Genomic DNA, 22,909 nt, shown 5'->3' with positions numbered 1-22,909 from the left:
GGCGGGCATACTACTTCTTGGGGTTGTCATGTGCCGATTATAATACCGACCAGCGCACCGGCCAATATTGCTCGTAGACACGGTCGAGGTTCCTATATGTCATCCGTTATGCTATTCGGCATACAACGAATAAGCAAGCCAAACATAATGCCATGTCCCGAGGTCCCGACAGTGAGAACCTAGTTCAAACAAAAACAATTAGCAACTGACACAAAAAACCGTACTCTAACATCATATGATGGTGTCGTCCAAAATTCAACCATATTTTGCATTAGCGACTAGTTCGGATGAAATGACGGCTTTGTTTTCTCAGCCAAGTTTGTAATGTGATCGAAATCAATCATAATCTAATCAAACATTCAACACTAGCAACACTAGCAGCAACTGGACAGAATCAGTGGGGGATGCTATCGTAACAATATCTTAAAACATTATGTGACTGAGTGTCCTACTCCACATGACAACACATGTGTGATTGGCTATGAGATCACCATAAGGTCATCTCCAATGTAGGTAAGTTTCCATAAACCCTCATTACTAGGAATGGGCAACGGTTATGACAGACAGGTAACTGCGGTTATTTACCCATAACCATTTATGTTCATACCCGCATAACCGTTTACCCGTTGAGTAATTGCATAAATTATTATACCCATACACATAACCGTTTACCCATTTAATCACAATCGTTTACCCATTTAACCATAATTATTTACTCGTTTACTTGTTTTTGAACCCGTTTATCTTCTTCTTTTTTTTACCCATTTACCCTTTTTTCACTCATCTACATGTTTTTTTTTTTAACAACTTGAAAATTGCAAAAGAAAATTTTGTTATAATTTTCGTTTTCTAACAATTAAACATCATTATAGGTACATTTTAGCATGCATTTTCCTATTTTAATCATTTAAGTCCTCATACAATTCCAATAATTGAAATAATAGTTTAAAAACGATATTTTTCTACTACACTCAATCAAGTCTTTAATTATAATCCATATGATTACAAAGTAAAGTTTCTAAAAACAAAAAGTAGTCATTATCTTGAATACTAGATGATTCAAAGCTCCAAAATATTTCGAAACTAAACATTTTTTATAGAGAACAATCAGACTACCTTTTGTCGTTAACTTTTAATTTCACTTGGTTTAAAGTCAAATATTCATGCTTGTTTTATTCATCAATAACTTTTAATTCTACTCTGTGTGTGTGTGTGTTAATTTACGTAGGTGCTGTTAACACCAAACGATTTAGCAATTGAGATGGAAAATGCAGCTGGAGGAGAACTTTTTGAAAGAATATGCAATGGTGGTTGATTCAGCGAGGACGGAGCGTTTGAGACTTTGAGGCTAGTGGAGAGATTGAAAATTTAGGGTTTTTAATTTTTTTTTTTTTAATTTTACATGTATTAAATTAAATGGATAAATGGATATTCATTATAACCACATGTAATACCTATAACCGATGGATATCCATTATAACAATGGCTAATACCCATAACCGTCCATTTAAATTTCACGGATAAACGGTTATACCCATAACCGTTTGTTCGTCTAAATGGTTATCCATAACCGTAATCATAAACTTTAAATGGGTAAGTAACCGCAGTTACCTAAACCCATAGGTATTTTGCCCATTCCTACTCATTCCAAGTGTCCGACCAACATTACCTAAGTACTCTAATGAAGCATATTCTATTCCAAGTTGCCAATTTTTAAAGATTTCACTCTCAACCAAATCAGGGTCACCTAAAATCTCAAACAAAGGAGGACCTCTCAGCAACAGAATCCGTGCAATTCATAGAAATACCGTCACAGACATTCCATTATTCCAAGAGTATACTACCGATTTGCCCCCTGAACTATCACCCAACTTTCGATTTCCCCCCTGAACTTTTTAATTGGAAAATTAAGGACTTAAACTAATTTTTTTGGCCGATTTACCCCTGCTGTTAATTTTTCATTCATTCCATCCAAATTTTTGTTAAATGGAAGCATATGCACAACATGTGTGGGTAGTTCGGTCGCTTCATTCTTTAAAATAATTGAAAACCTTATATTTCTAAAATATAAACCTATGCAAATATGTGTGATTCTATAGCTTTTGTATCTAAAAGTCTAGTGAAATGACACTTTTGTCCACAAATGAGAGTTACGTGGTTTGCACATGATAAGAGTTAACGTTAATTTGGATGAAATCTATGAAAAACTAACTGTAGGGGGGAAATTGGCCAAAAAAAATTAGTTTAAGTCCTTAATTTTCCAATTAAAAAGTTCAGGGGGAAATTGAAAGTTGGGTGATAGTTCAGGGGCAAATCGACAGTTTACTCTTATTCCAATATCCAGAGACAAATATAAAATTTGATTCAGCAGCTAGTGAAGAAAAGCATAAACAGCAGTAGAAATATAAACCAAAAGAGCCGTCGTGACCAAAACAACAAGCGCCGCCACAGCATGGACGGAGGATTTGCTGCCACACGACAGCATCCCCAGCCTGATCTGGATCACATTCACCATCGACATCATCAGAAACACGCAACCCATGACCGACCCGAAAGCCGACCCCAACATCCCGAATCTCAACACCTTCTTATTGATGTGGGCCTGTAACGGGTCCTCTCCTTTCTTGCTGTTGAGCAGGTTGATCGCCAGCTTCAGTCCCTGCGCCACAAGCGATGAGAACAGGAAGAAGCTGAACGAGACAACCTCGAACACCAGCAGCTTCTTCGCCACGTCGATCCCAGCGTCGCAGGATGTCCGGTTCTCGAGGCTCCTCTGTCCCGGAGTCGCCAGAGAAAGCCCCACGAAGACGGCAATGGTGAAGAGTGAGTTCACGTTGACCAGGCCGTCCAGGGCCATGACGTGAACGCTTGTTGTCGACGATGACGACATCACTCTCCGGCCGTCTTGGGTGTTGCGCTCTTTTGGGTAGTCGGATCTGGGAATCAAGAAAAAAAAAACACAAAAAGATTAACTTTTCACTTTCAGATGTCAATTTCTGAAGCTGAAATCTTGAGACAGAGAAAGAGGGGTTGTATGTCGGACTTCGAGATTGTAATGGTGCTTGTTGGGTTTATGTATTTCTTTATTTTCTTGCTAATGTTGTTGCTTGTAGTGGTTTCTGTTTGTTTCCTGAGAAGATGGAAGGAAAGGAGAGGGAAGGGCAAGGGGGAACAAAGGAAGAAGCTTTTGCTTTTTGTTATTGGATTTTGGATTTTCTCTTGAGCGAGGTTGGCTCCTTAAAAAGATTGAAGAGGTTTTTTTTTTTTTTTTTTAAAGATACTTTGTGATCAATTACCTTTAGTTTATTGAAATCATTTGTATTATAAATAACTTTGCAAAAATTAAAAGATCAATAGAAGTTCGTCATATCTATCGTGAAAAGAATTTTGTTGCTGATAATTTGGCTCTTTTGGGTTTGTCATGTAATTTGAGTTCAGTCTTTTTTGAGCAAGCTCCTCCTTCTTGTCATATGTTGCTAGTTGCAAATATAGTTTGGGTCTCGTGGCCTCGCTATATTCTTATGTAATCTTCATTTTATTTCGGCATTATGCCCCGTTGTCAACCAAAAAAAAAAAGAAAAATAGAAAATACAGTCGTCTAGTCAATTAGTGTAGCTAATGGGTAGATGGTTTTGTAATTCTTTTATCAGATTCTTTCATATGTTTTTATACGGTTTGATGACTAAACGATCTCATAGTTTATTGATTTTTTTTTAAGAGATGGCCTTTACAAAATGTTTTATAACATGAACGGTTCTGATCATAAAAACATAAAATCCCATAAATCGGCCACAGGGTGAATTAAAGAGAAACTCTTTGTTCATTGAGGAGCCAAACTAATCTCTTTTCCCTTGAATCCAGAGATTTTTTTAAGGATAATAATTGCATGGCTCTAAAAGATAATAAGTGTTAGTCGAGTGGCGAAGTAGGACCCAACGTTCAGGCAACTTGGCAGATTAGACATTTTAAGTAAATTTATTAGTATCATATAAACAAGTAACTATTTACACTTATATTCTCTTTAGCTTTTAATTGATAAAAGGTGTTTGTTAAAAAAAAAATTGATAAAGGGTGTGCTATTATTAATATATAGTATAGACATAGCCAAAACAAACTAAAAAAGTAGAGTAAAATGCCGATTTGTCCCCTAAATTATCACTCAACTTTCGATTTCCCCCCTGAACTTTTTAATTGGAAAATTAAGGACTTAAACTAATTTTTTTGGCCGATTTACCCCTGTTGTTAATTTTTCATTCATTCCATCCAAATTTCTGTTAAATGGAAGCATATGCACAACATGTGTGGGTAGTTCGGTCGCTTCATTCTTTAAAATAATTGAAAACCTTAGATTTCTATAATATAAACCTATGCAAATATGTGTGATTCTATAGCTTTTGTGTCTGAATGTGTAGTGAAGTAATGTTTTTGTCCACAAATGAGAGTTACATGGTTTACACATGATAAGAGTTAACGTTAATTTGGATGAAATCTATTAAAAACTTACAGTAGGGGGAAATCAGCCAAAAAAATTAGTTTAAGTCCTTAATTTTCCAATTAAAAAGTTTATGGGGAAAATCGAAAGTTAGGTGATAGTTCAGAGGGCAAATTGACAATTTACTAAAAAAAGTATAGAAATTATTGGTGAGAGACAGTGGTGTCTTACAAATAGACAATAATAAATTTCTGTCATTTGATTTTGTTTAATTCATCCGATCCGACGGCCGAAAATTAAAAAGGTGTGAGAGAAGTAAAAAGAGGTGTGTGGATATCACACCCCTAATAAAAATGAAAGGTCACTTGTTGATTAAAATAAAAGAAAACGAAAAGTGATAACAAAAAGTTTGAATAAAAAACGAAACATGCAACCTTTGGCAAAACGACAACATGTAGATAAGCCATCCTCTGGCGGTAAAGAAAAAAAACAGACAAGCCATCCTCTTCGTCGAATGCGCAGTCGGTTTGCATTAAAAAAAAAATAATAATAATATTCAGATTCCGCCATAGCTCTCCATAGATTTCCGCCTACTGTACCTAACTCCGCCCAAGGAGCCGCTTAACAAGCTTTCCGATTTTCAGACCGATTAGGGATTGTAGCTGCGGCAACTTACGGTCTATTGCCTATGGGCTGGCTACGTTGCTTCTTAGAACACCGAACACTTCATTTTGGGGAATGAACTCACTTCTCTACTTGCAAATAACATATTTTAATTGTAGAAGTTTCGTAATTGTAACCATTCAATCTCTTAATCTTCATTTGAAAATCATCTTTATAAAAATCATTAAAATTAGATATCGTTTAGTCATCCAAATGTATCAATAAATCAACTGTGTTGATATCAAGTAGCATATTTATAATGAATCGTTGATTTTTTTCATACATTTAGATGACTAAACGGTATCCGAATGATTTTTTATATGGATGATCTTCAAATAAAGATTAGAAGATTGAAAGGTTTAGTTTTGAAACTTTTACGATGAAGATATGTTATAAGTAAGTGGGAGAATGAGCTCATCCTTTTACAGAAGAAATGCATACATTTTTCATTTTTAATACAGAAAGTATTCCACCTCACATTGATAACATATTGATTTATTTCATTATGAGACTTTAGCATCTATATAGCGGAAACATATTTTTTGGTATTTATTAACCCAAATCAGAGCTATTGACTAAAAAAAATACATTTGTAAAAGTTCGAACTTGAATGGAGAATCTAAATCTTTATTAAACCAACATTCTGGGGTTTGTTATTGGATTTTTGTTGTAACTTTTGGGATGGTTTTAAAGATGTAAGATTTTTGTAATAAAAGTAAAAGGGTAATGTTAAGCCGGTAAAATTTTGAAAACTAAAGGATATAAAAGTTGATGATTCGTTTATCTCATTCTTATTAATGACATATTATTTAATTTGTAAATTTTATCTTTAAATTTAGTCTTCTTATTATTCAAAATAAAAATGAAAGTGGTGAGGTTTTGAGGGTGGGTGAGGAGAAATTTTTAGTTGTGACGGGAATACAAGTGGTATATCACGTGTTTAAATAAGAGTGGTGAAAATTTTTATTTTTTAAGTTATTAACTTTTTAGCACACATATCTCATAATTTGTATAGTAACACGTGCTGTAATATTCTGTATACTGGTCTCTTGTGAGTGTGGGACTAAAGGCATTTAATGGGTACGGATCAATGTCATTGTCTTATATAAAGTAGTATGAAGACTTGTTGGCCTCGTCATTCACGAATTCTTGATTATACTGGGAGACTGACAAACGGCTATTGAGAAATTTTTTAATGTGATCGAAATATAAGATGATACATTACATATCATTGTGCATATAGTGAAATATGTATATTAAAATTTTAATAACTTAAAAAATACAATTTTTCACTACTTATATAAAAGCACGTGATGTATCATCTGTGTTCCTATCACAATAAAAAATTTCTCGTACCGCACCCTATTGCGAAGATATTTAAGATAATATAACATTATTGTATAAGAAAATTATAACAAAAACTTATATAATAAGTGTTTATCTTAAACGTCCATTATATGGAGCATATTTGGTACACTTTCTTACACGATTCGTTAACCTGACAAGAAATAATATGAAAATATGGAGTTTTTGGTCAACCTAATAATGAGTCGGGTAGTTACCGAGTAACCCATTAAGAACCCGTTAATGAGTCGGATCGTTTATCGGATCACTTGTTAAGAATCCAATAAGATATTATTTGCCAGATATAGACATTAAGCATGACAATTTCTAGCATGATCCGTTAATCCGTCACGAAATATACATGATCTGTTAACGAAAGAGGTCGTTAATGGGTCACCTGTTAAGATAACATGTTTAACACAACCCATTAAGATAACAGGTATATAACACGAAAATGACACAAACACGACTCATTTGCCAAGCCTAATATGAAGTCCATCCTACTGCAAATCTAACTTCTGTTGATATTTATATAAAATGTGTGATTCAATTTCACATAAACGCATAAGTGTGACAAAATGACACTGCTCTATTAGCGTGATCACCATGTAAGGATGTGGTCGTAGGAGCAATGTTTTATATATCTACTTTGAAATTGACATAACTCATCATTTTGATTATTTAATTTGAAAATTAGTCAATTTCGTTCTTGAAATTTAGCACCGCATATCAATGTGGTCCTTGCAATTTGATTATATCAAATTTTCTGTTAATTTAATGATGTGGCAAAAATTGAGTCCGCACAGCCAATGATTAGGCACCATGTGGATCACATGGAAAAAAATAATTTTTTGAAATTTAAAAAATCTTTAGAAAGTAACAAAATAATTTAGAAATTAAATAAAACCACAAAAGAAAACACAAGTCTCTCAATGCAAATTAAAAAATCTAAAACAAAGATTGAAACAGCAACATATATCGAATTCATCTCATTGATATAAGATGCAATTCAGCACAGCATCCTTTAGCTATATTTGGGAAAATCAAAGCTAATAACCTAAACGTGCTAATAATCAAACTAGGCAAAGGAGCAACAAACAGAGCCTGGAGACTTTGCCTTTTCCTTTTTTTTTTTCTGTTTTTTTTTTTTTTTAATTTCAAAAATTGACTGTGTGGACTCCATGTTTGCTATATCATCAAATTAACAGAAAATTTGGCAGAATCAAATGGTAAGGACCACATTAATGTGTGGTAGTAAATTTAAGGGACGACACTAATTGATTTTTAAATTAAGGGACCAAAATTATGAGTTATATTTATTTCAGATACGTAATAAAAACCCAAAAAAAATGACTAGAACCTTTCATAGGCTCAAGGTTCTAAACGACTCTAGGTGCCAGTTGGGCGACGTGGTGGAGCCTAGCACCTAAGCGGCTAGGCGGATTTAAGAAATTTATTATATATCATATAAATAAGTGCCTATTTATATTAAAAACCACATAACTGTATTGGAATACATAAATTGTAAAATAAAATGACATATAGATTATAAAGTATTAGAACATATAGAAAACATGGGAAATAAATACATAATGAGTGTTTATCCAAATATTCAACAAGTCTCTTACATTTTATTGAAAATATAAAATGCAAAATGAAAATTATCAATTTTTTGTTTAAGTGATAGTTGCGACCTAGGTAGGTCTAGACAGTCTAGACGGATGCTTTGCCGGGCTAGGTGGATGCTTAAGTAGATCTATGCGTCATTTCTTAATTTTCAAACGTTTAAAGACTAATCAGATCGTTCGCCAGTGGTCTAGCGCCTCCTAGAAGAGTGAACAAGCTATTTTGATATTCTGATTACATCTGTTGCACCAAAAGCATTGCTCACAAAATTAAAATGACTGAAAATTAGAAGCCATGATATTGTTTGGTCAATAAGATTTCCAAGGCGTAAAGCCTTAACTACGGTTGTTGAAAGTTAACAGAGTATACCTTGATTAAGGTCGTTGAAAGTTAACATCAGCCTAGGGTTGTTGAAAGTTAACATCAGCCTATGACGTTCAAGTAATAGTCTTGGCCACGTGGTTCACAATACGTCATTGAAACATTTATAAAATAACTTGTCATTACGTAAGAAAATTAAAACATAAAATTTATATAAAATGACTTGACCTAAACGTCCATTATATGGAGTCCATTCTTTCTAACTCATCATTTTTTAACAAATAATATTATCTACATTAAAGGAAAGAGAGTTGGCTTAGCCTCATAATGAATTAGTAATAATGTGATTCAAACTCGCCTTTAGCAAGAATTGAACATAAGACTTCTCACTTACAAGTGACACGAAATACTACCAGACCGTAGTACTAAGTAGCTTCTAACTCATCATTTTGGTCATTCAATTTAAATTAATCAATGTCCTTCCTAAAGCTCAAGAGAAAATTTTATAGGATAGCAATAAAGCCAACAATGTTTTATGGCATGGAATGTTGGGCGGTGAAGCATCAACACGTACATAAAATGAGACTTGTGGAGATGAAAATGCTTCGTTGTATGTGTGGGCACACGAGAAAGATGAGAGAAAATCGGTTACGGTGGTTTGGACATGTGAAACGAAGGCCTACAAATGCTCCGGTTGGAAGATGCAATTACGATATAGAGATTCAAGGCCGATGGGGTAGATGAAGACCTAGAAAGACTTTGGAAGAGACTCTAAGAAAAGACTTGGAGTATTTGGATATAACGGAAGACGTAACACAGAACCGAGCACAATGACGTTCTAGAATTCATATAATCGACTCCACTTAGTGGGAAAAGACTTTGTTGTTGTAATGTCATTCCTAAAATTTACTAGCCATAAGCTAGGGCTTGAAATCGAGGGGGCCCGCCCTGCGAGGCTAGGGTGGACTCAACGGTTAGCCCCCATTCGAATTACGTTAGGGGGTCTTTTGCTTTGCTAGATCTAGAGAGATACTACGTATCCGTCCCAAATTCCATCGCCGCAGCTGTTTTGTTCATCAAAAGTACCAAAAAGTCTCATCCTTAATTTACTGTTATTTATCGTTTATTATTTTGGACCACGAATACCCTGGTCACCGTATATTAATGTGGTCCTTGCCGTTTGATCTTGTTAAATTTTCTTATATTGATAACTTAACAAATATGGAGTCCACACGGTAATAATTGAGCGTCACATGGAACTAAAATAATTTAGAAATTAAATAAACCTAAAAAAGAAAACACAAGTGTCTCGATGCAAATGAAAAAAATCTAAAACAAAGACTGAAACAACATATATCAGATTCATCTCACCGATATAAGAAGCAATTCAGTACAGCATTACATTTGGGAAAATCAAAGCTAATAACCTAAACGTGCTAATAATAAAACTAGGCAAAGGAAGCAGCCAACAGAATCTGCAGGCTTTTCCTAGTTTTTTAAATTTCAAAAATTGATTGTGTGGACTCTGGGTTTGCTATGTCATCAAATTAACATAAAATTTGACAGAATCAAACGGCAAGGACCAAATAGATGTGTGGTAATAAATTTCAAGAACAACATTGATTGATTTTCAAATTGAAAGACCAAAATGATGAATAAAGTTAATTTCAAAAATCATTTGTGATAAAAACTCCAAAAAGAAAATGAGTACAAACCTTTAATCGGCTACAGTTTGATAATTTGATTACATATGGGGTGCGTTTGGTATGTAGGATGTGACGGGACAGAACGAGACGAGATGTTCAGTTCCACGTTTGGCACGCCTAAAATGGGTGGAACAAGCTGTTCCGCAGGACAAATTTGGGGTCATTTTTTGTTCCACCTCCACCCCCGGAACAAGTTGTTCCACAGATGTGGAACAGAAATTTTTAACATTTTAAGACAAAATTACCCCGTCTTTTTCAATATTTACACCATCTATATCCTAAAAACAAACCCTACCTTTCTCAGCCACTGCTCTCTCTTCTCGTAAGACCTCCATTCTCTGCCGCTGCTCTCTCTTCCTCCTCATCTTCTTCCGCAGCCGTCGACTGCACCCAGCCAGCACGCAGCAGCTACTGTCGCACTGCAGATCTTCTCCCGTAGCCGTCGACTGCCTCATCTTCTCCCGTAGCCGTCGACTGCACCCAGCCAACACGCAGCAGCTACTGTCGCACTGCAGATCGACCCAGGTTGCGATTGATAGCTTGTTGAATCTCATTTTTTTACTTTAATTGATGAATCTTTTCTGATTCAATTTTTTTGTGTGGTCGTTTTGTTTCATTCTTTTGCGTTTGGTTTGAAAATTTTCTGGGTTTAATTAATTCGGGTTTGCTTTTTTATCTTTTGTTGCTGATTTGGGTTGTGTTAATTACTGGGTTTTGTTAATTATCAAATTTGTTAGCATTCTAATAGCTCACAATTTACTTAATATAGAGAAACAACAGATATTATTACAAATTGTAACAAAGAGTTCAGTGTCTTGACTCTAGTCTGTGCTTTATAAAATGTTTAGTTTTTTCATGCAACAATATCGCAGAATACAGTGCCAAATGAAATTGATACTATAATTAACCTGATGGGAGATAATTCCTCAGGGAAATGAGATAAATCCAGGGTTATCCTTTTGATGACTGGGCTGCGAACTCCATTAATAAAGCAGAAAATAGTAGAATTGCAACAAATCAGTACATGGTTTAAGACATATCACACACAGATACTATCAAATAATAGACGGAACATGGGTGTTTTAGTCATTTTAATCTTTTGGTTCCGTTCCGTCCATGCGATACCAAACGCAGAACGGTATAAAAGTCATGTTCCGTTCTGCGCTTACCAAACATAACACAGAACATCCGTTCCGTCCCGTCCCGTCCCGTCTGCGTACTAAACGGTACCATGATGCACCAAAAGCATTGTTCACAAAATTAAAATGACTGGAAATTAGAAGCCATATTCCTTTTTTTGGTCAATAAGATTTGCAAGGAGAAGGCCTTAATTAACGTTGTTGAAAGTTAAGCCATACACAATAATAAAGGTTCACATATAGTGTTAAACTCTGATTAGCGGGTTTTTAACATTCCAAATGAAGGAGCCGGGTACTTTCCTTCAAGTTATTCAGTAGCTAAAATGTACGGAACACCAATGTAGTTATGCAAGCACGAGATTTCCGGTGGCTGGAGGTACAACCGTTCTCTTTCACCGAGGCGTTGGCGTCAACATCGGCTATTGGAATTGAATGAACTACTGGACCATATGAGTTCTCTCATCATTGATATCTTCGTTTCTCTAAGATAAAGCTAAGGCTTGGCTCCTCAAGATTGAGGAGTTCCTCCTCAATTCACTTAACAGTTGATTTACAAATTTTCGTGTTTATATTATATATCTCTATAAAGGTCATCTCTAAAAAACTCAATTAGAACTAAGGTTGTTTAGTCAATCAATAGTAACAAATAGATAAATGGTTCGTGATTTTTTTACCGAATCATTCCATCTGTTTTGTACATTTGGATGACCAAATTTCCTATTTAATTGATTTTTTTTTTTTTGCAGAGATGATCATTACAGAGAGCGATTTATAATATGAACAGTTCCGATCATAAACATAAAGTTATATAAATCGGTTACATACGAATTGAGGAGCCAAGTTAATTTTGGTAGAGAAGAAGCTTCCATACCACCTTTTCTAGCCAAATAGCGAGCGATCACTCAACAATGAACACTAACCAAAAGCGGCCAGGAATGAATACCTATCCCTCACGAGAATCGAACCCGTATCTTCTACACGAAAAGACAATGTCCCGACCACTGGATGAAATGAAAGGGACCAAAAAGCCATTCTTCATATACCTCAGCTCGAAGAATAGAAGTGGTTCGTCTTGTTTCTATACACAATTCAAGATTTCGTTTGCGTTGACGTTGTCAATTTCTAATGTGAATTCGGCGGATCGTCCCACTCCCCTTTCTACTATCATAAAGCCCCCGGATCCCTTTCTTTGTCCTTAGAAAATGGAAACATTGTCAGATCCTTAAAACGAAAAAGTCCCAGACTTTTGCTACCGGTTACGATACTGGTGGTGGTGGTGGTGCACACATTGAGGTCATTTCTCATACTGGCCAACGAGAGAAGGATTCAAGATAAAGGAAAAAGAAGCTCTTATTTTCCTAATATCGACGTCCCAACGGAAAAATCAGTTACCACCCCCCAACTATAAAAACACAAGAACATTTTTTTTGTACTTGATGTCAAACTGTGATTAGCAGGTAAGTAGAAATTGTGCAACCAAGGGAATGACCGAAGTATCTCCCTTCAAGTTATTCAGGACTTTCCGTGACCATACCAGGCTTCGGCTATGCAAGGCCTCATACGGTCCAGCCATTCAACCAATTCCAATGCTGACACCGATGTCTGCACCTGTGTGAAAGAGAATGGCATCTGCGGGCACCAGGAACCTCGTCCTTGCATAACTGCATTTCGCTTTCATACCTTTGAGCTACTGAATAACAGGTCAGCATCACAACATACTAAAGCTGGAGGTCATCCCACATTACCGGAGGGAGCTTTTCTATTTAACCAATGAAAATTGTATATAAAATGATACAGAACCTAGCAATTAGCAATAAGGCTACCATCTCTTCTTTCATCTACTAGACTGTCTAAAAAGCCTAGCAAATCCGGCCATTTTAATTAGCATGGTAGGAGATATGATATAAGTTATACTGTTATAACTAAGAATGTTAATGATATAAGTTATACTGTTATAACTAAGAATGTTATAATTTCTCTCGATCCTTGTCTTCAATCTCTTTTACATTCTTAACTATATTTTGAACACTTTTAGTAAGGCAGTCTGCGTGTTGGTCTACCTCTTTTAGAACCATTTCAAGTGTTTTTCTGCACTCTGCTAACTGTTGGTTCGCCCGATAAAGCTCTGCAGATAGCTCACGAATTTTCTTGTCTTTCTCATCCTGTAAGCACATGATATCTGTTATTATATAAATGTATCATATTGGAGAACTCAGAAGTTCGAAATCAATCAAAGGTCTATTTGTTACACTACGATTTCAGAAGCTCCCCATGAAATATGATTCATAAATTCATTCATGTATTAAAAAACTCTCACTTTTTTGTTAAAGCAACTACCTGTGATGGAGCCGGAATGGTGACTTTCTTGCCTCTAGAAATCCACATAGGATGACAATGTCTTATTTCAAGCTTTGTAACAACCCACTTCCCGGACTTCTCTTTCCTAGCCATAATCATTGCCTTGCAGCCCTCCCTAGTTTCCTCCCTCGACCTCCTTACTTCACCCCTCTTTGACTTCTTATTGTTACGAAAACCTTCTTTGTTACAAAGAAACTTACGACTGTTGATGGATCCATCACGATTTGAACGATGGAAGTTACCAACACGGATTCTAAAACCCACACGAGTGGCATATGCATCATAGTATTCCTTGACAGCCTCTTCGGAGTCAAACTCCATTCCAACATAAGGTTCTAGGATACCATTTACATCATTTTCAATCAACTCTGTCCCATTGTTTGAATCTAGCATTTCTCCACTTTCATTGTTTGGAACATCCCTTTCAACTGAACTCTCCACAACCGGCTTGTTCAAATCCGCTTCAGACTCCATTGGAGTAGGATCTGCAGTCATTCTGTAATTCTCAATTGCATAAGCTGTGAAGTTCACAATATCTCACGAATATAAACCATATTTACAGAACCAATGCAAGTTAATGGATGTGATGCACGTTCGCAATGCAAAATCAAAGCATCAAACCACAGGGAAATTGAAATGGAAAATTCCACAAGCAAAAAAGAGAAATGAACACAAAAAATTAAATTCATCATCTTCACAAGTATCCATCGATAGGGAATACGTGTCCTCACGCATTGCATCCTCCTAAAAACTTATACACGCGAGTGTCGGTTTTTGCTAGTCATATGATAGGCAATAACTCCACTCATTCGGACATATGAAACTGAGAACGAATGTGTTGGGGTCATTCGTATGCAGATAAGTTATACACAAACCCACCCAGTTTCTTTTCGAAAGTGCGATTTTCATGAATTTCAATTTACACCAATCATAATTCTAAATCACAATGCAGATGATTCAGGCTTCTGCCAAGATTAAAACTTTAACATCCGATGAATCGAAAGCCAACAAATTTAGGTGGAAGAAAAAGGGTCCAAAAGACTAACCCCCCAAAATTAACAGCATCACATAAAAGCAATCCAAACCTAGAAAATCAGATATTAAAAATTGCAGAAATTTTACTAATTTTCCCAATAAATATTCGAGTAGAGGCTAACACTGCAACACAAGCTTTAATTTAATCCAATTTTCTGCATATCCCCAGCCCACAAATAATCCAAAGGAAAGGCTTTAATCGCAATTATCATTTTTAATCGAAAAAATTACTACTTTTAGTTAAATAAGCTCAATTATCAAAGCCCAGATGAAAACTTACATGCTTCCATTCACGCTCGTCTCTAACCTCTTGCCCGAGAAGAAATTTGAGACACTCCAGTTTCTCTTGATCTACAAACATATTTTGACGGCTCTGATTTAACGGTGTGGGACCCACCTCCCACTTATGAGTTATGACCCAAGTTTGAATACTGCGGCCCAACTTTGGCCCGGCCCAAATAAAGTGTGAAATTTTGAATAAACCCATCAACGTTCCAGCGCTCTGCTAGGGTTTTAGGCTCTCCGCCATAGTCGCAAAAACCCTAGCTCCGGTTTGGTTTGGGGGGCGCTCAATGGAGGGGCTGAGCGTTTCGGATACCAATTTGGTGGTGTATTTGCATCCGTCGACGAGCAACAATGTCCACAAAGCAATCCTGCGCGAGCTCAGCTCGATGCTTTTGAGGTACTTTCTCAGCAACCCTTTCTTTAATTTTTCAAAATTTTGATTATTTTAAGGATTTGGAAGCTTGATACTGTTTGTACGATTGGTTTCGATGTTGCTCGCGTAAGGATTATTCGTAGGGGTTTTTCCTTTTTTTGTGTTGGCTGAGTCAGTTGTGTTGAATTTAGAAAAAAAGCATGAGCTTTTTGGAGACTCTGTTTGTGAAATACCGGGTTACTCGTTCGGTGTTTCAAAGAGAAGCAGAAGTTTGCCACCCATTTTGTTGTAACTTCTGAATGTTCCCACAATGTATGCCGTTGTTTGGACTCTGCCTTGCAACAAATAAGTAATTTGCTGAAGAAAGAGTATGATTGAGAGCTAATTCATTAGAGTCAGTTGAGTTAAAGTTCCCAATAAAAACATGAGCTTTTTGGAGACTATGTTTGAAAAGTACCAATTATTTAGTCGGAACTTCAAACAGAAACAGACTTTGTTCCCCATTTTTTTGTATTTCTGAAATGTTCCGACAATATCTTGCAACAAACAAGTAATTTGCTTAAGAAAGAGTGCAAATGAAAGCTAATTTATCGGGGATTCAGAGTTAAGAATGATATCTTCATACATTGTTTTTGGATTTGTTTTTTTACTGTAACCCTCCAAATTCAACAGTCGGCTTGGTCTGTATTGGTCAAGTGTTGAGGGTGTTTGTCGCTCTCTTTGGAATAATATTCTGTTTCACGTGTTTTTTATGTCTTAGCAACTTGGGAATTTAATTTTCTGTCTCTGGTTTCTCATGCAGGTACAATGATACATTTGAGGGTATTGTATTGGCTTATGAATTCAACATCTTAGATAAGGAAGCAAAGATTCTTCCCGGTGTTCATCCCTACTTTACTGTCAGGCTAAAAGCAAAGTTATTACTTTATTCTCCAAAGCCCGATATGCTTGTAGGTAGTATTCTTGTTCTGCGTTAACTAATAAAGTAACAGACATACAAATTTTATCCCTTTCAAGGATATTATGCTCAAAATTTGATTTATTTTGTTATGAATTAAAAATTCATTCTGTATCAAATGATACACATGCATTTGTATCCACTAATGTTGATCCTGCTGATTGATTTGTGACGTTCTGCCACTGCAGAAGGAAAGGTTGTGAAAGTCAAACAAGAATCAATTCATGTCATTATTCTTGGCTTCTCATCTGCCATCATAACAGGCAAAGATATTCGTGAGGAATTTCGATATAAATCTGTAAGAGTCTTCTTCATCATTGTGTTTCAATGTTGTTATCCTTAATCTTTCCAATAGTAATTCATCTTCCTTCTGGTGTACCAATCTTCTCTTAGAAACATGGCAAGCAATTATTTGTTAGCAGATCCCACAAGCGGCATGTAATTAAAGTTGGAACCATGATACGACTAGTAGTCAAAAGGTGACCTTTGATTATAATTACCTTTTTATGATTTGAAAGAAAACTGATATTTGGTAGGAGCAATGCTGAAGAGACTGCATTTTTGAACCGCATGAGTAATCAACATCATGTGGCACTGGCAGGTGTTCAATCAGTTACCAACTGGTCATAATGGTTGATGCCATAAGTTAACCCCACCTGCCACAGAATGTGGTCTGAAAATGGTCACTCTAGCATTGCTCTTAGTGGTATACTCTTTTCTTTATTTTACCGTGGAATGCTGTTTTCGTTCTTTTAGGCATCCTCCTTCCCAAACCCACCCTCCCTCCTCCCTTACCTTGTCAATTAATGTGGATTTCGGTTTTAAAGCCAATTTGTAACACATTCTAAACTGTACTCCAAAAGGTCACAACTCACAATCATTTTCGAGATTTGTGAATTAGATGCTTGAGTCATGAAAAAGTGATGATGGAGAGGTAGGATGTATGCTTAAGTGTTCATATTGTGGGGATTCTGCATATCTTGTAAACTAAAAAAAAATCTAGTTGACTAAACTTTCGTGCAGTATATACATGGTTAGGTACTCATTTTGTTACATTGTAGCTTCTCAACTAAGTGATACATTTGTTTTTTATTGTACTTCGTTTTGCAAAAAGTGTTTGTTACTTGTGTACGTACTTCCATAACATTGCATTTGCATTACGCTTGCAGTGTGGATGAGGAAACACTGTACATTTATGGTTCCTTGCTTCCTGCTCACACAGGAAACATTCTCTGGTTGGATAAACAAATGGAAGATACTTCACTAACGGATGGGTATTTCTCTGACCTTGGATTTAACTTGAAAGAGTTTGTATTTAAAAGTATATAATCCATTTTGGAAAAGAAAAAAAAGTAGATTCTGCATTGTAATTGTTGAAAAAATTTTCAGGAGTGCTAAGAGGAGGAAGGGAAACGATGGAGAATCAGTTCTGCAAGAGCCTAGTAGAACCAGTGCCGAAACAGTTTCAGTCAATAATGACCATCATGTCAAGAAGTCAAAGAAACACAAAACACGAGAAGAGTCGTGAAGACTGCTGTCCGATCTTTACACGATTTTGGTCGTTTTCAGGTGATATTTTGATTACCAGTAGAATCAGTGCTATGTTTCTGAACTAGACAAAGGCATGTGAGCTAATTAGTTGATCCAGATAGAGGAGGCAGGGTCGCATGCAAGTAAATTACTCCAATTATTGGATGACAAAAAACACTGGTACAAAATTCTTGGATGACAAAAAACATCTTGGTATTTTGGTTTTACAACTTTGAAAGTGTGTTGTATAATGTTTTTGTAGATCATGAAGAATCATCAATCTCTGAGGTTATGTATTTTCAAGCAACGAAATTGAGGCTCTTTGCTCGTTTTATGAACTAACTGTACCTCAACTTTGACTGGTGGATACTTGTTTCGTGCATGGGTGACTGCCAGTAACATTTGTTGAAGAGAAACATAAAAAACCCTTATCAAATCCAAAGCCCAAAGTTAAAGGTGCAAGTAAGTGGCCCTTTACCATTGTGATGGAAATGAGTTGAGTTTTTGCATGACGGCATGTGTTTGAACCCCGTCGGTGGCTAATTTAACATCTAATCTGACAAAATTTATTGTTTAAAAAAAAAAACAAAAAAAAAACAAAAAAAAAACAAAAAAAAAAGAAGAAAAAACTAAAGTGAAAGGTAAGTGCATTAATGTTATGTCATGGCATAGAAGAACATTAGATTTACATGGCCACCGTTTTTGAGATGGAATGAAATTTTATTAACAACGATCGACAACTTATATGGAATAGGCATGTTAAACGTGATCCCAATAGCAAACCTTACCTGGGAAAAAAATCAATCGGAAATCCAAAAACACCACAAGTCTACAATTAAAAATTCAAATAATTAAAATACAATTCTTGAGCCACAAATGATTTTAATTCAACTAACATGAAAGATAACACTCATGAGGATTGAACCTTGCAATAACCACCGTGAAGGCACTATGAAGAAAGTACCACACCACCCTCTTATGATCTTGAAATTATCAGCAAAGAAGCCCGGCTATGACTCACCTTCAATAAAGGTTTAGCTTCCTACTAATAGTCTCTTTTCAAGTGTACAAGCCACAAAAAAGCGCGCACACAGCACTCATCGACTGAGTGAGAGACCGGCTACGACCATGAAGGCTCTCTTCATTAGATCGAAAGAGCAACCACAACTGCTAAATGAAAATGCTTATAAAATAATATAAGAAAAGAGGGGAAGATAGGAAAGGGATCAAGAAGGATTGTCTCCGAGCCCAGAATCGACAATGGAGGATTTTCTCTTTGGCGGCTAGGGAATTAAATGGCCACCTGATAAACCAATGATTCTAGGTCCTCATTCGTAAGACTCTGCAATGTGCAAAACCAATCAATCATAAGGACTTGACGGCATATTAAGATTATTTATCGACTTAATTCATTGTTACCTTCTTTGTCTCAGCCAATGACTTGAAATGTTCAAACACCTCGTGAAATTTCTTTTCGTCCAGATCATGGCCAAGCTGAATAATACCAATAAAAACAAAAAAAGCAATTACTGTAGAGAATTTATTTTCATCATATAATATTAAGTTCAAACAAAAAAAATCAGAAATAATTTTCGATTAATACCTGCAAGAGGCGAGACTTCAAAGCATGACGGCCACTGTAGAAAAATATAATGTGAGATGTTTAAACACTAATTGATACTTATGAGATTGACGCAAGTATTATCCTTTATTACAAACCTGTGCTTTCCTAGGACAATGCCATCGTCATTAGAATGGACGTAGCCAATATCTTCAGCCAAAATAATCTCATAGGTGCTCTTGTTTTTAAGAACTCCATCCTAAAACACACACACAGAGGAGATTTCTCTCTTTCTATATATGCATATATATGTGTATTTTATGAAATCATTTATTTATATATTTCAACTGCAAAATAAAAGTTAATATGGAAATATAACCTGGTGAATTCCACTGGCATGAGAGAAAATATTAGCTCCAACTATAGCCTTATGTGGTTGTACAGATAATCCGCTGTACTCTTCCACCTTATTAATTAGTGCATGCAAAGAGTTTTAACATTTCAGTAAATCAGACCAACCAAACTAAAAAAAAAAAAATGTCGTACCCAGTGCACAAGGCTCCCGCTTTACGCAAGGTCTGGGAGAGGTGAATGTCGGCTAACCTTACCTCCATTTTATGGAGAGGCTGCTCCCAAGACCAACCAAACTAACCAGGTAAATATAAGGAAACAAACGAAGAAGAAGAATTACCATCTTGCTGGTGGCTATTATATGCTTTGTATTTATTCCTGTATGAAGTCCCCCAAGTATGTCCTTACCACGAGTTTTGACGGCCATCACAAACTTTACGTGTAGGAACAAACATGAAGTTATAGTTAGACTGTTGATTTAGATCATTGATCAGATAATTGCTAGTTTATTCCATCCTTTTTTTGTCAAAGTAAGATCTTTTCTTATAAGATTACATAATATGAGCAATAATTGTATATTGATGACAAAAATAGAGATTTACCTCCTCTAATGAAGCATTTCCAGCCCTCTCACCAATGCCATTGATTGTAACTTCAACTTGTCTGGCACCAGCATATGCCCCCTATAGTATGTAAACAATATTAAAATTCAAGAGGTACTGAGAGAGACCGATGAATTTTGAATTCAGTACAAGAGTGAAGCGTGCGCATACTGCTATTGTATTGGCATTAGCGAGACCAAAATCGTTATGGCAATGCATGGATAGGATTGCATTTTCGATCCCTATTACATTGGCTTTCAAGTCCTTAACAAATTGCTCCACTTCGCTGGGGAAATTGTAGCCAACAGTGTCTGTGAATGTTAAAGTTGTTGCTCCGGCCTTGATAGCTTCCCCATATATTCGATATAGAAACTCCTTCTCAGACCTAATTCAGATTAATTAAAAGCATATAATCAATTAGTTTTTAAGCCCGATCCTTCTTTTTTACGAGGGACAGTTTACATTAAATTAGTCTAAATTATATAAGAGGATTCAAAAGTTCGAACAAGAAGTATACTGATATAGTTGACTTTCAATACTCAGGTTTACATGGCCTAACTATTAGTTTGGTGGATAGTGGACTATTATTCTTTTGATTTTTGTTTTAAATATTTGTAAGGTCAAACATAATTACACTATGTTTGGATAAAGAAATGACGTGATTTTATTTTCTAGAATTTGTGAATTTTCTTGTTTGGTGAAATGATGGGATTTTATTTTTTAGAATTTGTGAATATTAAAATGACGGAAAAGAACAATGAAATTGAATGCGGAATTTTTTATTTTTAAACTTTCAATCATAGAAATTGGGAAATTACACATATTTACATAAAATTTAAACTGAGGAATTGAAGGTCCCAAATTCCAATTTTTTTTTCCATGCCGAAATTCTAAATTTCTATATTTATGAATCCAAACAAGGAAATTGGTGTATGTCAATTTATAAATTCTGACTTTTATTCAAATTTTAAGTTTATTTTCCTCATCCAAATAGTGTTAATGAATTTGCTCATGTGGAATTTAGTCAATGGGTTTTATTCGACTAAAAAATTTATGTCAAGTTCTATGTGAAATAAGTTAAATTTCAGGGCTAAAGTCTTATTTTTAGTATAATGTGATGTGTAGGTATCTCTTCACATATCTTTACTTTATTAAATTAGAACATTATGTGATAGTAAATCGGTTTCATATAAATTGTTTTTGGAAAGAACGAGATAGAGAGTTAACCACCTTCCAGCGTCTTCACAGACAAACGTAATGTCCTGAGCTCCAAGGCTTCTGGCATACCTCACCGACTCCTTCGCGAGTTCGAGAACTTGATCGGCAGTCTTGTTCAGCTTATACTTCATGTGGATTTCGCTGGTTGATATGAATATGCATAGGCGCGGGCGCGTCGCGTCCTTCACCGACTCCCATGCAGCGTCAACGTCGCTACGAACGCACCTACAATATGCAGATATGACAGGCACGTAGCCGCACTCGTCAACACGGCTTCCAACCTCTTTTGCTATTCGCTTCACTGTCTCCGAATCATATTTGGACGAAGCCGGGAACCCCGCCTCGATCACATCCACTCTTAGCTTCGCCAGCTGGTGTGCAATGGCCAGCTTTTCTAGCCGAGTCATGGACGCCCCCGCAGCTTGTTCTCCGTCCCGTAGGGTCGTGTCCACGACTCGTACATAGTTTTCGTTTGGGATTCGGTTGGGAATGTATTCGGGGTGAGTGGGGGATTGGGAGAGAGCGGAGCAGCGCTTGTTTGTCCTCAAGATGGCGCGTTGTTGTGAGAGAGGGAAGAGTGATGAGGGTTTGAGCAAGAGGGTGGTGTCTATGTTGGAGTTTGTGGGTTTTGAATGTCTGATTATGGAAACTGGGGATGTTGATGCGATGAAAAGAAGATTTTCTGCTGAGAAGGCCATGGTGTGTACAAAAACCAAAGCTTTCTCTCCTTTGTGTGTAGTGTGTATATCGCAATGGCATAGCTTTGCACTTTGCCCATTTTAAAGGAATGTAATCTTACTTGGCAAAATAGTTAGTGCAGCAACAAACTGGAATATGAATAGTGCATCACGTGTTTTTATATAAGTGGTTGTAAATTTTATTTTTTAAGTTATTAATTTTTTAGTACACATATCTCACCATTTATATAGTGACACATGATGTATCATACCGTGTTCCAGTCATACTGAAAAAGGGCGCATTTTTGCTCACCACCATTTAGTGTGGTATATGCTCACCACACTATTTATCACCGTTAGATGGATTTGAATTTCGAGATTCGTGTAGTGGATAAGCACAAATTTCAAAATTTAAATTCATCTAATAGTGATAAATATAATGGTGAGCAAAAATGCACTCTCATTTCACTGAAGGTAGTATTCCAGGGATTTGGATCCTCTCCTGAGCTAATGGAGAGGATCCTCCTGACCCATCATCTTGGGCCGTTGGATTTTTATCCAACGACTACAAACAGAGATGTCTCTTTAAAGTTATAATAATTATAGCGATGTCTCTTTAAAGTTATAATAATTATAGCCGTTAGATAAAAATCCAACGGTCCAAGATGATGAGTCAGGAGGATCCTCTCCATTAGCTCAGGAGAGGATCCAAATCCGTATTCCAGCTGTC

At 36.1% G+C, this 22,909-nt stretch overlaps 4 protein-coding genes across 7 annotated transcripts; 1 reads left to right on the top strand and 3 right to left on the bottom strand.

Annotated features, from left to right (window-relative positions):
- Positions 1 to 2,302: 2,302 nt before the first annotated feature.
- On the bottom strand, positions 2,303 to 3,283 carry LOC103428308 (uncharacterized). The gene is made up of 2 exons (XM_008366411.4): positions 3,044 to 3,283; positions 2,303 to 2,936 (listed from the first exon to the last, which is right to left on the bottom strand). The coding sequence occupies exon 2, from the start codon at positions 2,888 to 2,890 to the stop codon at positions 2,372 to 2,374; it is 519 nt and encodes a 172-aa protein (XP_008364633.3). The 5' UTR covers positions 2,891 to 2,936; positions 3,044 to 3,283; the 3' UTR covers positions 2,303 to 2,371.
- A 9,847-nt stretch (positions 3,284 to 13,130) lies between these two features.
- On the bottom strand, positions 13,131 to 14,993 carry LOC103437849 (protein FAR1-RELATED SEQUENCE 7-like). 4 transcript variants are annotated; one of them, XM_070822509.1, is made up of 3 exons: positions 14,905 to 14,993; positions 13,569 to 14,085; positions 13,131 to 13,410 (listed from the first exon to the last, which is right to left on the bottom strand). In XM_070822509.1, the coding sequence occupies exons 2-3, from the start codon at positions 14,082 to 14,084 to the stop codon at positions 13,330 to 13,332; spliced, it is 597 nt and encodes a 198-aa protein (XP_070678610.1). In that variant the 5' UTR covers position 14,085; positions 14,905 to 14,993; the 3' UTR covers positions 13,131 to 13,329. The 4 variants fall into 4 exon arrangements, with proteins under 4 accessions (XP_070678610.1, XP_028958233.2, XP_017188182.3 ...); XM_029102400.2 differs by having other exon boundaries at positions 13,131 to 13,393; XM_017332693.3 differs by having other exon boundaries at positions 13,569 to 14,107; positions 14,905 to 14,987.
- A 107-nt stretch (positions 14,994 to 15,100) lies between these two features.
- LOC103437851 (DNA-directed RNA polymerase I subunit rpa43-like) lies at positions 15,101 to 18,082 on the top strand. The gene is made up of 6 exons (XM_008376355.4): positions 15,101 to 15,306; positions 16,085 to 16,236; positions 16,429 to 16,538; positions 16,634 to 16,719; positions 17,410 to 17,514; positions 17,630 to 18,082. The coding sequence occupies exons 1-6, from the start codon at positions 15,197 to 15,199 to the stop codon at positions 17,766 to 17,768; spliced, it is 702 nt and encodes a 233-aa protein (XP_008374577.3). The 5' UTR covers positions 15,101 to 15,196; the 3' UTR covers positions 17,769 to 18,082.
- A 499-nt stretch (positions 18,083 to 18,581) lies between these two features.
- LOC103409760 (2-isopropylmalate synthase A-like) lies at positions 18,582 to 22,268 on the bottom strand. The gene is made up of 9 exons (XM_008348555.4): positions 21,515 to 22,268; positions 20,456 to 20,669; positions 20,285 to 20,365; positions 20,023 to 20,115; positions 19,711 to 19,797; positions 19,490 to 19,590; positions 19,374 to 19,407; positions 19,190 to 19,264; positions 18,582 to 19,112 (listed from the first exon to the last, which is right to left on the bottom strand). Exons 1-9 carry the CDS (start codon positions 22,198 to 22,200, stop codon positions 19,062 to 19,064), a joined length of 1,422 nt encoding a protein of 473 aa, XP_008346777.3. The 5' UTR covers positions 22,201 to 22,268; the 3' UTR covers positions 18,582 to 19,061.
- Between the last annotated feature and the right edge of the window lie 641 nt (positions 22,269 to 22,909).

This window comes from Malus domestica, chromosome 05 (assembly GCF_042453785.1).
Source record: "Malus domestica chromosome 05, GDT2T_hap1".
Taxonomy (NCBI): domain Eukaryota; kingdom Viridiplantae; phylum Streptophyta; class Magnoliopsida; order Rosales; family Rosaceae; genus Malus; species Malus domestica.
The sequence above is the reverse complement of the archived record's forward strand: the minus strand, read 5'-3'. Positions and strand labels throughout refer to the sequence as shown.